Source organism: Papio anubis, chromosome 5 (assembly GCF_008728515.1).
Source record: "Papio anubis isolate 15944 chromosome 5, Panubis1.0, whole genome shotgun sequence".
In the NCBI taxonomy this organism is placed as follows: domain Eukaryota; kingdom Metazoa; phylum Chordata; class Mammalia; order Primates; family Cercopithecidae; genus Papio; species Papio anubis.
This window is the reverse complement of record NC_044980.1, coordinates 146,303,366-146,319,248: the sequence shown is the minus strand read 5'-3', so window position 1 is coordinate 146,319,248 and position 15,883 is coordinate 146,303,366. Positions and strand designations below refer to the sequence as shown.

The 15,883-nt window shown below is 42.9% G+C and overlaps 1 protein-coding gene across 3 annotated transcripts in view; it reads right to left on the bottom strand.

Moving 5' to 3' along the window:
- Nucleotides 1-15,883, bottom strand: part of GRIA1 (glutamate ionotropic receptor AMPA type subunit 1) — a 321,543-nt gene that overhangs the window by 125,424 nt on the left and 180,236 nt on the right. For all 3 annotated transcript variants that reach the window (XM_031666559.1, XM_021939888.2, XM_031666558.1), the window contains exons 6-8: nucleotides 11,711-11,872; nucleotides 9,532-9,699; nucleotides 319-423 (exon numbers count right to left, since the gene is read on the bottom strand). In XM_031666559.1, the coding sequence (XP_031522419.1) occupies nucleotides 319-423; nucleotides 9,532-9,699; nucleotides 11,711-11,872 (435 nt within the window). The remainder of the gene's footprint in view (nucleotides 1-318; nucleotides 424-9,531; nucleotides 9,700-11,710; nucleotides 11,873-15,883) is intronic.

The following is a 15,883-nucleotide window of genomic DNA, read 5'->3' as shown; positions in this document are numbered from 1 at the left end:
CAGTGACATTTTATACACATCAATGACTTTGTGTTTTAGAAGTGCTTCCCTCTACCTTGGATTTTCACAAGCATCCTGGGACAAATGTAGAGATTTTTTAATCTCCGTTTTACAGATGAGTGAATGGATTCTCAGAGGAAGAATGAGACTTGCCCAATGTCCCAGCTGGCTAGTGGCAGAGCCAAGTCTAGAGTCTGTGTTGTCTGAGTTTCTTCAAAGATCCAGTCCAGAAAAGGTAGACCCACAGGCCCTCAGCTCTGGCCAGAGTCCCTGCTCAGCCTCTCCTCTCTGCAGAATGGAAGTAAAGGTGGATCTTACCTTTCGGATGCCATCATGTTTCATTTCAATCACGTGGAGTGTGTAGTTGGTTCGGCGTCCTTTCTCATTAAACTGCACGTTTCCTGTCAAACCTTCAAATCGCACCTGGAAAACAAAACCAAGTGGTGGGCAGTGAATGCAGATGTACTTTATATGTGTTTGCTTTTTCCACTTAAGTAGAAATTTAGAACCCAAGAATGTCCCATGGAATGATGTCTTGGAGTATCCTGAATGCTAAAACTCTTCACTCCCTTGCCACAGGCAAGGGATGCATTAGAGACCTCTTTTCCCTAAATTGGGATTCATCCTGACAATTGTTTTTACCTATTTCTTTAGGCAAATACTAACAATGGGTCAGAGTGCATACTAACGTGAAATGTCTGCACCACCCCTAACCAAACACCTCCTATCACACGACCACTATGACCACTGCCCTTCTCAGGTACACATCTGAAGATGAAGAAAGTGTAGGGGATCTGCAAAGGAAAGAAAATGGTGCACCATCTGCAGTGAGTCAGAAGACCCAGGACAAGAAGCCAGCTTTATGAATGAAGCCTTAAGCTATGCTTGGGGATGACTTCTTAATTCTTTTAAGAATTTCTTCTTTATTCCTGAGTCCAGGGAATAAAATACTTGGTAACTGAAAGACTTGGATTTAACCCTAGCTTACTCCTTAATAGCCAAGTGCCCTCAGGCAATTTAGCTGTCTAAGCCTTCAGTTTCCAAAAATCTCTGCCCTTTTTTTTTAAATCTTAAGTGATAACTGCTAATGTGGAAGTGGTGTGAAAACTTCAAAGCACCTGGGGAGAACCCATTGTGTTCAGACAAGAGAATGTAAGGTGTTAAAGAAATCTCAGTTGGCTAAAATAAAATTGTATTGGAACCCTCAAATATGCTGCATGAGACTTCTCTGCAAATGGGCTAAATCAAACTTTCATGGCCTTCTGTCTTCAAATTCACATCAAAAGTCAAATGGTCACCATGGAGATCCAAGATCTTTAGGGCTGAGTTTGCTGCTCTGTAGGTGACTGATAAATGTCATCCAAGACCACTCTCAAACTGAGCCTGAGTCTAGCTGTGTATCATCAGTTCAGGTACAAGTAACCACATTCCCTAATAGTGATCCACCATGTGTCCTCAGATCCCTCTTGCCTAAGGCCAGTGAGGTGAGTGTCTACCTGTTACAAATACAAATCCAACCCCATGACCGAACACTGTTTATTTTCCCCCCTTCAAATGGCTTGAAAGGAAGTTTTGCAGAGTTTTATATATTTTTTTCTGACAGTGGCTAGCTCCTCTGTTGTTAGAAGGTAAAAGAAGAACTGGGGGTTGTGTGTGTTTGAGAGTGAGAGAGAGAGAATGTGTGTGTGTGTGCAGGTGTGTGTGTTCCTGTTTGGAGGCTGACCCTCTTGTCACCTTCTGGTTCGAAGTCTCAGTGAGGAGGTCACAACAGGCCCAGAGCACTGAGCAAATTTTACAACACGCTCTTTACTTTCTTGGATGAAATCTGGAGAAATCCCCAGCTCCGTAAATGTCTGGGCTATCTTTATTTTTCAGAGAGAAAACAAAGTACAGATTCTACTACAAAGAATAGAAGAAAGGAGCAATTCCAGTCCATCAGCAACTTCACCTTCTTATCACCTCAGTAATCTCTTGCCAATCTTTAGTGTTCCCTTATTTCCAGTTCAAGATAGTGTTAGTTTAGTGGATACCATGGAAGTGACTCATTCCAAAAAAACAGACTTGGATAGATGAGCAGATGGTAGACTGGTAGACTGATTTGCCCAAACTGAAAGTGTAATTAATAATCCAAATAGGCATCTACTTTTCAGCCCAGTCTCAAGTTTCATACTAATAATCAGCATGGCATATTAGTATGGCAGAGTACATAATCTCTCTATGACTAAGTTTCTCATTTGTTTAACAGAACCAATTAGAGTTAATTATGTCTTAAGGTTGTTCTAAGGATTAAATGAGATATTTTTTGATCAGTGTTTGGTGCGTGGTGAGTATTCAAAAAATGCCAGCTTTTATTATCATTGTTGCTAATGGTGATACTTAATACTAACATTACTTTCTAAAACCTTCATGTTTATGACACACTTTTACACATATTATTTCACTTCTAGTCACAGGAACCCCCTGAACTATGCCATTTAGAAATTATGATCTTTATTTACATGGGAGACGCCAAACTCTGTGAGGTAAAGTGATCTGCTGAAGTCTTACGACTAACCAGTGGCAGAGGCAGGTCTAAAATCTGGAGCTTGTGATAACTTCTGGTATCTTCACTTAAGGTACCAAGTGTTCTCTCAAACACAGGCCAGTGCTATTGTGCTAGGCTTCAGGAGGACAACACAAAAACGTGCAATGTAGTGTTTTCTACCTGCTTTCTGCTATTGCTGCTGGGCATTTCCCAGGTCATGCTCTGCTCATTCTAACTGTATGACCATGGGTTCCTTGCTCAAACTATCTGTTTCTTGGTTTCCTCCTCCAAGAAGTACTTAGCATATTGTCTGGGACATAAGTATTCAATGCATAGTTCATATTATTTAGATGATGATAATGACGATTACTACTACTGTGCTGTGTATAGTGGTTAAGAGTTACGAAACATAAAATATAAAATTGAGGTCTTGGGGCTGGTAGGTTGTCTCAGACCAGGGGACTCTTTCAGAAGAAAGAAAGATTATGTCATTGACACTTTTACTGCCTTCCTCAGTTTCCAATAAGGTCAAGGGTCCTACCTGCACATTTCTAGTGACCCAAGGACCCCTTGCACTGTCACGGTGATCTCACAAGAAGCTGCTTATTTCATGTTCACAGAAACCCAGTGACTAGCCAGAGCAGAGGTTATTTTGCCTGTTTCACAGATGAGATTGTTGAGACTCAGAGCTGATGGTGCTTGACTCCAGGATTCACAGTAAGTAATTGAGAGGTCAAGGGTAACTGAAGGCTCTTAGTGTCTAGTTGGGGAAGCCAAGTCTTACATGCACTGAGATAAAACAAAGTATCAGAGAATGGGAAAGAGACATCCCAGAAACACCATTCCATGATGGCAGAGCAAGGAGAGTTCAAGAGGATGGCTCAGCCCCAACCCATTTATTGAGGAGAGTCAGGACTCAGAGTCAGAGGAAGAAGCTTCTCAGAAATGTGTATCTTGAAACCGCTGTCCCCATCCATCAGGTCTGAACTCTGGGATTGGGGCACTTATCCCTTTCTCCCCCCGTCCCAGGGTGACTGAGGTCAGATTGATGGAGCCCAGGCACTTCTTCTTGGTTCCTGCTCCCGGAACTCCTGTCACCATCCTGGCGCCCTCAACTCCCTCCATGAAGGATGGAGAATTAACCTTGGGCTTCCTGTAAAGGGTACTGGGTGCCAGCTCAGAGTCTGCTGCTGCTAGGGGGCTGAAGCATACATTTCCTTTCCTGCTTGGTGCTGAGAGAATGCGGGTTAATGTCTCTATTACTTCAGCTGTGTTAAAGAAAGAATTAATCAGCACACTTGTTAAAGCACAGTAAAGAAGACTTTATTCAGAATCATAGCAATAGGTATAAAGACCCCTGCAATGGGGTCTTGCGGTCGGGGAGAGAGATTGGGCTCAACTCCAAATACAGCGTGGGCCAGTGCGAATGTACAACCAAGGAGCAGGGTGGGGGTCAGTGAATAGGGAATTACTAACAGCAAGCATCAGGGTTAAGAGGAATTCTGGCTAAAATGGCCTAAGAAGATTCTTGCTGAAGATGGACCAGGATAATCTGACATCATCTGTGGGATGGTGGAGGCTGAAGAAGATGATCATGGCAAAGAGGGTGGACATGGTGGACAGGGTTCTTGCTAAACTGACTTAGCAAGGTCTTTGCCAAAACTGGATTTTACAAGAATTGCATAAATGGGCCTAGGAGAAAGTTCAGAAGCCTGACTAATGTTTGGTCGAGCAAATAATTTTTTTCAGATGTCAACCGTGACTCCTCTCCCCTGCCCTCCTTGGATCCTGAAAGGCGGTTCTGAAGGAGATAGCCAAGCAGTCACACTGGATGCAGGGCTCCTGTATCCCCTTTGCAGGTGGATCCTTCCTCCTGGATGCTCACTGGTTGTGAGGCCTGTAGGCTAGGTCCTTGCTGGGACACATGCTAGCTATTCTGGCCAGAACAAATCTCAGAACCCTTCTAAGCTTCACTTTCCTGCCTGAGTCATGGGAAGAATAATCTCGGCTCTGACTGTCTCATGTAGCTTCCTTGAAGTTCAAAGAAACACATGCATGGTGCTTTTTTTTTGTTTTTTGTTTGTTTGTTTTTGTTTTGTTTTATGTAGTCTCACACTGTTGCCCAGGCTGGTGTGGAGTGCAGTGGCACGACCTCGGCTCACTGCAACCTCCGCCTCACAGGTTCAAGCAATTCTCCTGCCTTAGCCTCCCAAGTGATTACAGGTGCCTGCTACCACGCCCGGCTAATTTTTTGTATTTTTAGTAGAGACAGGGTTTCACTATGTTGGCCAGGCTGGCCAGGCTAATTCCTGACCTCGTGATCCATCCTCCTCAGCCTCCCAAAGTGCTGGGATTACAGGCGTGAGCCACCATGCCCGGCCCACAAGCATGATGCTTTCTTAAAATTCTGAGCCCTGTGACAAGCCAGTCAGGGAGACAGCACTAGGAGGATTATGTCTGTTCAGCAGATGGGAAAATCCAGATCTGGAAAAGGCAAGGAATTAGTACAAGATCCCCCAGATGGTGCTGGGTGGAGCCATGGTTGGAACCCAGCTCTTCTATGCCTAATTCCCTAACAGGCCAGTGTGACACCTACAAGTCCTTGCTTGTACCCTCACTCTACCTCGTCTCTTGCTGGGTATCATTGACATCCCCATCCAGAATCTCTAAAACCCGATTTACTCCATGTTCAAATTTATCCTACCTTTAAGGGTTCCATTACCATCCATCTCAGTTTGCCTGGGATACAGGCATGATGATATAGTTTGGATATTTTTCTCCTCCAAGTCTCATGTTAAAACATGACCCTGAAGGTTGGAGGTGGTGCCTGGTGGGAGGTGTTTGTATCATGGGGGCGGAACTATCATGAATGGCTTGGTGCCCTCCCCATGGTAATAAATAAGTTCTTACTGAGTTCTCATGAAAGCTGGTTGTTTAAAAGAGCCTGGCACCTCCTCCCTTATCTCTCTCGCTCCCTCTCTTACCATGTAACATACTCTTTCTTCCTTTACCCTCTGCCATGATTGGAAGCTTCCCGAGGCCCTCATCAAAAAGAGATGTGGGCAGTATACTTCGTATACAGCCTACAAAACTGTTAGCTAAAACGAAACCTTGTTCTTTATACATTATTCAGTTTTGGGTATTTCTTTATAACAATGCACATCAACTAATGCAGGACAGTTCTGGTCCTCTTGTTCTAGAATAATAATTGTAGTTTTTCCTTTCACCCTAAGTGTTCCCGTTTGGATGATAGATTTTGGATAATAAAGTGGTCACCCTATTGAAAGGCCAGTCACATTCCTACAGAAAGCCTTGCTGATGTCTGCATTCCTCAGTGATAGCATTCTGCTCTGACCATCCACAGCACCATGAACCCACCTGGGTTAGCCCTTAAAGGCAGGACTGTGTCTTAAACTCCCTTTGCCCACCCAACCCCAGACCCCATCTAGCAAATTCCGAGCATATCTTCACTTCCATATGCTTGATTGTTGACTGGCAGGTTGCAAAAACAAAGACTAAGAGGGATGATTACTATTTAGGGGAGGTATTCTAAATTCGAGGCCCTGGGATGGGTTCTAGGAGGATCTATGTTCTCTCTACTCCTGATCATGCAGAAATTATGTATGTACATGTATGCATTTTTCTAAGAAAAAGAGTCTACAGATTTCTTTTCAAAAATCATATTCTCAAATGCCTATTACCTCCCCAATATTAAGAACCCAACTTGGGGAGTTGAGTCTTCTCCGCCATCCAGAAGGCGACATATGGGCATCCTAATGTTGCCTCCTTCCTGGAGTGCTGAGGGCCTCTAGGATGTGGGTTCATTAATATTCTGAATGACTCCCTAGATGGCAGGCAGGGGGCAGGCAGGCAGCTGATTATCTTCATTCTGCTGCTAGGGAAATTACAGCGGGGTGAGCGGGGAGGGGGTGCACAAATATTACCCAAGGCCATGTGCTGCTTGGGGCTGGGCCATAGATCTTGTGTCTTCCCTGTTTGGCTGTGCCCTTGAGGCTTCAGAGCAGTGAAGCATACAGAGGGAGTCATCATCTAATGTGAGTTAGAGTCTCAGCTTTGTCACTGTATGTGTATAACTTTGGGAAGTTTTATAACCTGTCTGAAACTCAGTTTCCCCATTTACAAAGCACAGTTAATAAAACTACCTACCTCAGGGTGTTATATCAAAGATCCAATGATATAATGTGTGTAAATGTTTAGAGCCTTGTATATACTAAACCTTTAACACACCATACATATTATTATCCTTTTTTTCAGAATTTAATTTCCTAACATGCTTGCACTCCGGTAAGCTGTGCTGGACCTCTTGGCCTAACTTATAGACACCCCAGCTCTAACACAAGCTAACCCACAGGTTCTCTCCCATTCTGTGACCCGAAGGCCAGAGGTGAAGGCAGTAGACATCTGAGCCTCCAAACCTCAGGTTCCAAAGACTGGATACCACCAAGATCTACCCAGTTCCCTGGTGGCATGGCTATTTCAAAAGATGTTTGTAGAAAAAGCCATTGCTGAACAGTAGCCATGACTATGTATGGAAGGCTCCAGAGGTCAATGCTTATAAGCAAGGGCCCCTGGGTCCATACACAGACCTAACCGGGGGAAGAGGAGCCCTGGACTGGGATCTGTTCCAGCCTCTGCCAGTAAGCTGCTGTGTGATCCTGGGTGAGTCACTGCCAACTCTGGGTCTGCTGCTTCATTATAAAGTGAGGGAAAAGGAGAGTCAGTAATCTCTGAGGTGTCTTTCAACAAAAGACTTTTTTCATTCTAGGTGCTTAACAAAGATTGGAAAAGGAAACTATTTGAACCTCTGATCTTAGGGTCAGAATGTTCTGGTTTGTTTGTTTATTTGTTTTGTTTTTTGGGATAGTTGTTCGTGTCTTCTTCTCCATAGACACTGCAAGTAGTTTCTTGAGGGCAGGACTTGCTTTCTTTTATTGTCCTCAGTGCTTGGCTCCAAGCCAGGGGACACCATAAGTCCTCAAACAACAGCTGATGAAGGGCAGGCACATACATATCTTGGCTCCAAGATAAAATAAAAGAGGTCATTATTCTTTTGACTATGGCAACTGCTTCCTTTCAAACTCTACTGAGGGCAGAAGTAGAGTGCTAAGTATACACTACAACAAGAAGGACATGGGTTAGACCATAAGAAAAAAAAGTAGACTCTGAATTTTCAGAACAAATTGAGACTTGAGGTCCTCTCTCCACCCCCTTCATTTTCATGGGGAAGGAAAGGGAAGGGGGAAGGAGAGCTAAGTGATTATTTCAAGGTCATCCAGAGAGCCAGGGGCCCAGCTGGATGTGGAGTCCAGCTCTCCTGCCTCCCAGTTCAGAGCGCTTCCTGCCACCCTGAATTGCCTCCCAGGCTTCATCACTGTCAGGGTGGTGTCAGACTATCCTTTCAGGACGTCATTAAGATGGGAGAGGCAAGGGAGTTGGAAGTGTTGTGAAGCTGAGGGCAAGTCTCTGAGACTTTTTGAAACCAGCCTCACATTGCAAACAGAATCTGTCTCGACTGTGGAGTCTGAAAGAGCATTTTAAATAAGCTGGGGTGGGGGTGGAAAGGGATGCACAGGCACTGTCCTTTTTGGCAATTTTTCCCTGCAAGCTGCCTGGTGTCTGTTGTTGCTGCCTAGTGACTAGGGAGCCACCCTGCACAGGGACCAGCGGAGGGCAGAAATGGCAACTGGAGGTCCTCCTTATCATGTTCCTCCTGTAGCTAGTAGAAATCCTGCTTAGCTTCATTTCAAAGGACAGACCTACATATTCTTCTCTACAGAAAGGCACTCATCAGGGCTGAGGAACAGCTGGTGAGGTTCCTTTTGCGTCTCTTTCTCCAGGTTGTGAAAATTGCTAGAGCTGTGCACGTGTGGTTGGCAAACAAGTGGGAATAGTTGTACATTTTGCTCTACATTTCTCGCTCATTCAGAAATGCTCATCTTCTCCCCAAGGAGCCCAAATTCATCTTCTGCTGAATGTCGTCTTAAAAGTAAAGCTGGTCTTAGGCAGGCAACTACCTTTGTTGGGGAGGGTGGGTCCTGAGGGACATTTGTGCCAAATAATCTTGCTGTGCTGGCTTGCCATTGTGGCCAACGCTTCATTATTCCTTTGCAGCAAGCACAGCTGTCCTCTCCCTATCCCTTAGGAAATACAGCTTCTCTATCAGGAGGCATCAGAACAAAAATACAGTGCTATTCCTTGGCAGTTTGAGAATCATAGCCTGGGCTTGAGGTGCTTTAGAGATCTACAGGAGCCCCAAGAGCAATAAAGCTGAGGGCAAGTCCCCAAAACCTAAACCACGCATGTTAAATATACACCCACATGTACCACTGTCTCATCCTGCTTCCACAGCAGACGTATCACTAATTGAATATTTATGCTTCTCTCTGTTGTATCTTATCTGGATTCAGCCTCAGAATCATTTGCATAGCCAATTGATTGGAGGGGGCATGGTCATTTTCCATCCCTGCCCTTTAACTATTCTTAAGTTCAAACAGAATTGATGAACAAAATGCTGGGAAGCAAGAAGGTAGTATCAGAAGTACTGAGAAACATTTTTAGGGTCCACATATACCAGGCTTTCATAAAATGTGTGCAGAGAGCAAAGGAAGACATCCAGAAAATCAGGGCAAGAGGGGAGTGTTTCCAGGAGACTCTTAACATGGTTCGGTTTCATCCTTGTGTATTTCAAGTCCCTTTTCCATACACAGAAAATCACCAGCTCTCCTTTTTCAGCAAAATTGCTAAGCAGAAAATACAGCTTTTACACTACAAGAAATGACTGTTCCATATGATGATGATTTTTTTTTTTTTTTTTTTTTTTATGTGAGCGTCAACGTATGCTAAGAGCCACCAACACCAACAACGCAGTGGTTGTTTTGATCTTCAGGCATTTTCTTCCTTTTCTTTAGAATAGCTGTGTTTTATTGGAATTTGATGCTGAAATCCCCCAGGCTCCCATTAGATGCGGCAACCATTGGTGGCCTTACCTGCTGCAGAGCTCTCTGGATGTCGATGCCCTGGCCCCAGGGAACAGCTGGGTTAGCCAGACAATCCCCGGCATTCCCCCGGCGAGATATATCAATTCTCTGCCTCCGCAGGCTCTGGAAAGCCTCAGCCATCACCTTCACCCCATCGTAGGTAAGCGCAGAGGTGTACTAGTGGGAGGAATGGAGATAGTTAGACATCAAAGAGAGCTGACAGGAAGGCAGGGTGCTGTATTTGGGAATGTGTTTTCTGGTGATGAGAAATGTGCAGTGGGCCAGGTGCATGATATATGCAGGGAGACAGTGGTGGATCAGGGATGGTGTCCCTGTCCCTGCAGATGGGTGCAGCTGCTCGACCATGCTAGTCAATGCCGACCTCCTGAACTGTGAGTTCAGTATTGCCGGTTATGACTTTTGCAGAAAAGCCAGGATTCTAGATTTCTGTGTGTAATCTTGTAATTTTTAAAATGTTGGTTCAGTTGGAAAAACAATGCATAGATTACATATAACACATCTGCAGCCTGGATACAGTCCATGAAAAATCAGTTGGTTTATCTTGGCATTACGGTCATCAGCTGGAAGCCAAGAGGAATAATTAACTCTTTCATCTCTTGTAAAAGTAAAAGGAAAAAGAAAATGCAAGAAGGGTGAGCTCTTAACTTTTCCACATGTGGCTCACGTAAGTGGTAAATTTATATTCTGTAAACTTTCCCCTCGTTCTTACTCACAACAGCTATCAATTATACCCTTTCCTGACAAAAAGGGGACCAGGATGTGGATGAAAAAAAATCAGCAGAGTGGTCCAGGAAAATATATCCTGGCTTTGGAACCTATGTCTGTTTTCTTCACTAATTTGTTCCTAACACTTATTATATCGCCTAGTACACTCCAAGTTCACAATAGAGAATGGAAGAACGAGTGAATGCATATTTTTCTATTTTTTAAATTTAATTATCTCACTTCTTTTTTAAAAAATTAAATTACATTTGGTTATTTCTGTCATCTATTCTGTCTTTTGGAAATTGGAGTGCAGTCATCACACATTAATTAATTAACTCCTATGTAGTTTTCTCATTGCTTTAAAGCATATTCACGATTTTATTTGCTTAAGCTCATACTGACATAAGTCTTCATTACTGAAGAGTTAAATCAGTTTGAACAATAGTGGGATAAGAAGTATCTCCGTTATATGGTTTGCCATTTATGAAAAGAAATTGAGTGACAAGAGAAAGTCTGTCAAAGATTCACTGTTTTTCCAGTTAAACAAACTTGGCCTCAGCATCCTTCTTAACACAGTGTTCCACATGGCCACTGTCAAGCTATTTGGTTTGACTTGGGGAAAAAAAATTATTTGCTATCCTTATTCCCAATATTTCTCAAATAGCAAACCAAATAGATTTTGGTGGCAGTATTTAGAGCTGCGTTGCTGGGAAGTGAGAAGCAGAGAGTCTGCATTATTACTGAGAGTGGACTCTCCCAGGTAGAGATCTGCTGGATATTCCTTAGTTAGGTTGCCCTGATTTTTAGCTGGGCACACGGCTGAGCAGAATAAGCGCCACCTCACTACACAAAGAAGCTCCATCTACAAAGAAATGAGCATCCCCCTGAACTGGGCAACATGGTGGCTCTGCCCAGAATAGAACCACTATTTTCCAGCTTCCCTTGTGGCCAACTGGGGGTAGTTTTCCAAGATACGATCAATGGCATATGAATGGAAGATCTGGGTGTGACTTCTAAAAAAAGTTCTTCATGAAGAAGTTGTGCATTGCATGTTGTTTTTTTTTTTCTTCTTCCTACTGGGTAGAATGCTGAGGCAATGGCTATGGTTTAAGCAGCCCTCTTGTCCTATCAGGCAACAGCCGTAGGTGGAGGACAGCAGAGCAAGAAGGTAAAAGAAGCCCAGGTATTTGATGACTGTGGAGCCATTTAACAAGCTCAGGACTGCTGACTCCTAAGTTTTGTTTACATGAGAGATAAATAAAATGTCTCCCTCATTAAAACCATTGTCATTTTGGGTTGTCTGACCCCTGCACCTTGTACCTAATAATCTTTACAGATATATTTCCCTGAATTTGTTCCCTTTAGAAAACCGATTCCTTTCTAAAGACTAATGCAGCTCAGAAATCTGGGGCAGGCAAGGGGAACAGGCTGGCCCTTTGCTGCTGGCCGCCCATCCACTCACTTTGGGTCTCTTCCAGTCCACCCGAGTGTGGTCTCGAGCATCACTATTCTTCCACTGCTGCATGATCTTGGCTGGGATGGTGTCTGTGTAGTTCACCAGCTGGAAACCTGTCACGTTGGCGCCACTCTCCTTGAATTTGTTTAAGTCAATGTCCATGAAGCCCTGTGAGAGGGGGAGGAGGGAGAAGTCAGAACATGCTGCCTGGATAAATCAACTTAACCTGTTCCGGAACCACAGAATTTTCCATTCTGTTCCACCAGGTGAAACCTACTCAATGGAGAGACAGTTAGGTCTCCTTTCCTTTGAACTTGGCTATTACTTAGTTTGTGCACAAAATTAGCATAGGAGCCAGTATGCCTCGTTTGGAGTGCTGGCTCTGCTATGCATAAGCCAGTAGTTATACCACTATTAACTAAGTTACTTGACAGTTTTCTTGTCTGAATAATGGAGGTCCAGATGTTGGGGTAAACATGCAATGTAATGACACATGTCAAGTGCGTGGTGAGGACCAAGTGATCAATAAATAGTGGCTGGGATTATTATGATGATACAGATATATAGCACAAAGTAGAAACCTCTAAGGAGGGAATAATCTCCTCTACCATCCCAATACCCAATCATTTTGAGAGAAGAGAAATCTGAATTTCACTGGGGCAAGCTTCTATGAGTTACCCAAGGACACGAGCAAGTCTGTGGAAGAGGTCGAGTTCTGATCCCAGCCTTCATCCTCACCCTGTGCTCTTTTCCATAAAACAGAGTAAGTTTTCACCACTCCATGAGACCTGATCAATTCCAGCACCCATGAAGGATTGTTTATTATAATGAAACTTTCCACTCCATTTGGTGAAGTTTACTGAAACTCAACTAGGCTTCAACCTTAAAAGGAAATCTTACATTTGTTTAATATATTTAATAATATGCAGTACTTTCATATCTATGACCTCGTTTCAAGGTTTTTAAGGTAAACATTATATGTCTATTTGCCAGATAAAGAAACGAAGGCAGAGTGGAAGAATCAACTTGCACAAAGTCATTTAGGGAGTTAGTAACAGAGAGAGCACCAGAACTAAGGGCCTCTGTTAGGCAATGGTTCACTCAATCATTTACTCACTTATTCACTGATTAATCATTTCAACAAATATTTTTGAAAAGTCAGTGCACTATTCTAATAGTGAATAAAGCAAGTTCCTTTCCTCATGGAGTTTATATTCTAGTGGGGAAGATAGACAATAAATGAACAAGTAAATATGCAGCATAGTGTAGTATAATCTGGGATAGTATACTCTGTGGTAGCAATGAGTCCCATGAAGAAGGATGAAGAGAGGTAAGAGGATGGGAAGGGGCAGTGTTATGCTTTGGAAGGAATGATGAGGATGAGCCTCCCTGAGGAGGTGGTCTTGGCTTAGGGACCTGAGTGAAGTGATGCCTGTGTCTGAGCTATGGGGATATTTGGAGAAGAGCATTCTGAGCAAAGGCCCAGAGATGAGAGGATGACTGGCATATTCAAGAAACAGTAAGGAGGCTGGTATGACTGTGACACAGTGAGTTTGAAGAGAAAGGGTGGAAAGGAGATCAAAGTGACAGCCCAAAGCTGGTCACATAGAGCCTTGTATTAACTTGGGTTTCTTTTTAGGTATAATTGAGGGCCTGTCCAGCAGGAAGAAAAAAATGGAATGCACAGCTTCTTCATGAAGAACTTTTTTCATAAGTCACATGCAGATCTTTCACTCATATGCCATTGATCGTATCTTGGAAAACTGCCCAAAGAATTTGAGCGGGATCATAAAGGCAATTCCCTTTCAGCTCCATGGCTTCTGGGAAACCCCCAAATTCCAATGAGTGAAATGCGAAAATGAGCAGGGGATCCATGGTCCGTGGGAAAGTTCGGAACTGGGAGCCAAGAAATTATAGCAGCGGACCCAGCTCCCTCTTGGGATCCTAGGACACTGTCCATGTTTCTGAATTTCTCATTGGCTTTCTCTAATTTTTCTATCTGAAAGAATAGACTTCATGATTCAAAAACAACCCTCCCCCACCCCATGCCTCTAAAGTTCTGTGATTTTTTATTGTTTCTATTGTTGTAAACAAAGCAAGCTTAGTCGCACTCAGAGCCTTTGTCCTTGCTATTCTGTCTGCCTGGAAATGTGATTTCCCTGTCTGGCTGCTTTCCATCATTTGGATCTCGGCTAGACTGCTATCTCTCAGAGAGGTCTTTCCCTACTTCTTATCTAAAGAACCAGTTCTTGCCCTGTTGTAGACAATGTCAGCATCCTGTTCGCTGGATATTCTACTTTATATACTAACTGCAAACACCTGGTTATTCTGCCTACCTACAGGGTAAGCTAGACATGTTGAGGAGTTAATATGCCCAGAAGCAGCTTCCAATCAATGACAGATAAAGAGTTAGTAGATAACGGCCCCAGAATCCTCTCCTCTGGGCGTCATGACCCTGAGGTGGGTTCTACACTGACATCTCGGGATTCCCTCGGGGACTGTGCTCCTTCAGTAGCCTGCAGCGTAGGCATCTTGTTGATGAAACTTTGTAGGTGGGCTTCCCTTCTCCACTTCCCTTCCCTGCTTTCCCACTGGTGTTTTTAGGCTTGGCAACCAAGAAGCCCATTGTACTTGAATCCTTGTCTCAGGGAACTGCTTCCGGAAGAACATAGTAGAGTTACCCCCAGCACCCTATCCAGTCTGCTCTTTCTCAGTGCCCTGTTAGAGTTTCTCCAGAGTTTTTATCACCATTTAAGATTATCTTGTTTACTCATGTGTTCCCATATCCACTTTCCTCCTATTGAAGTGTCAGTTTCATGAGAGCAGGAACCTTTTTTGTCTTGATCACTGATGTATCCTAGAACCTGCTCATAGAACAATGCTTGGCACAGAGTAGGTGCACAGAATACATTTGTTGAGTGAATAAATAAAAGCCAGAGACTTTCCTCAAGCAAGAAAGCCAATTATCCAGGAGAAATATGACCAGCAGGCACCAAATACCAGTGGGTGATTTTAATTGGTTGAAAAGAGAAATTCAGGTTGAAAATACCTTTTGAGTTTAACATGTTCCACAGCCACAGTTTACAGAGTTTCACAGATGTAACTGATTTGCACAATGGTTCTAGCAAGCTGTTAGTAAAGGTGAAATCAGAACTAGGTTCCTGTATCCAATATGCATTCCAAGACGTTACACCATTTAAGAGTGCACTCATCCCAGCACTGGTTAAAAGCTAGAGCACAGCTGAGAGATTTCTCATAGTTCTTAGAGACTTTAAAAAGAACATGTTCATAAAGTAACTTCGGGGAGATTGAAATAGAAAGTATCTCCTGCAGTCAAATTCTGTCTCTTGAAAATCTGTAACAAGGTCCTGGGCATTTCATACTGACTACTTCCATCTCAGACATAATGGAGGCCAAAGAAAATGGTAGAGTTTTCTCGACTGCTCAACATAAATGCCACTCAATCTTATCACCAGAATGTCATAAACAGGGTTAATGTAGCCACACCTTAGTTACTTATGATCAAACTAATAAGACTCTCCAACAGAACTCCCCTCCCCACCCATGAAAAAATGGACAAAGAATAATACAAGAAGCTCATAGCTCTGATGTTAAGTAAAAGAAACAAAATTAGGAAATAACTTGGGGTCATGAACTATATTCTCATCTAATAGCTGACATCTTCCCTCCTATGTAAGATTTCATGCTGGGAATAATAATCTTGCATCTCTACAATGTTTTTAATCACTAAGAAATGACTCTATTATAGTCACTAGACTAAATTTCTCCATAGTTCAAGAAAATGAACTCTGGCAATGTACAAATGTGTTCTTGACTAAGAAGGGGAAATAAAGGTGTTAACTCTTTGCCCACTGGTTTATGGGAATATTCAATTGACTCATTCTGTTCCCCTGGGAACTCTCATTAAATAGGGTTTAATTAAATAATTTTCTAATTTTCTTTGCCATATTATTAGAAAACCTTAGAGGGTAATATTTGGTAATTATCACATTTTTCTTTATCTGCTTTATTTGTGCTATTAATTATATAGTACTATATAAAAATACTACATTGCTAATTATATTCTATTAAAAATTTTAACTATGAAGTTTGATTACTACTCTCTTTGAGCCATTTTGCCTATTTTACAACATGTTCCCAAATGCTAGGACCATTGCT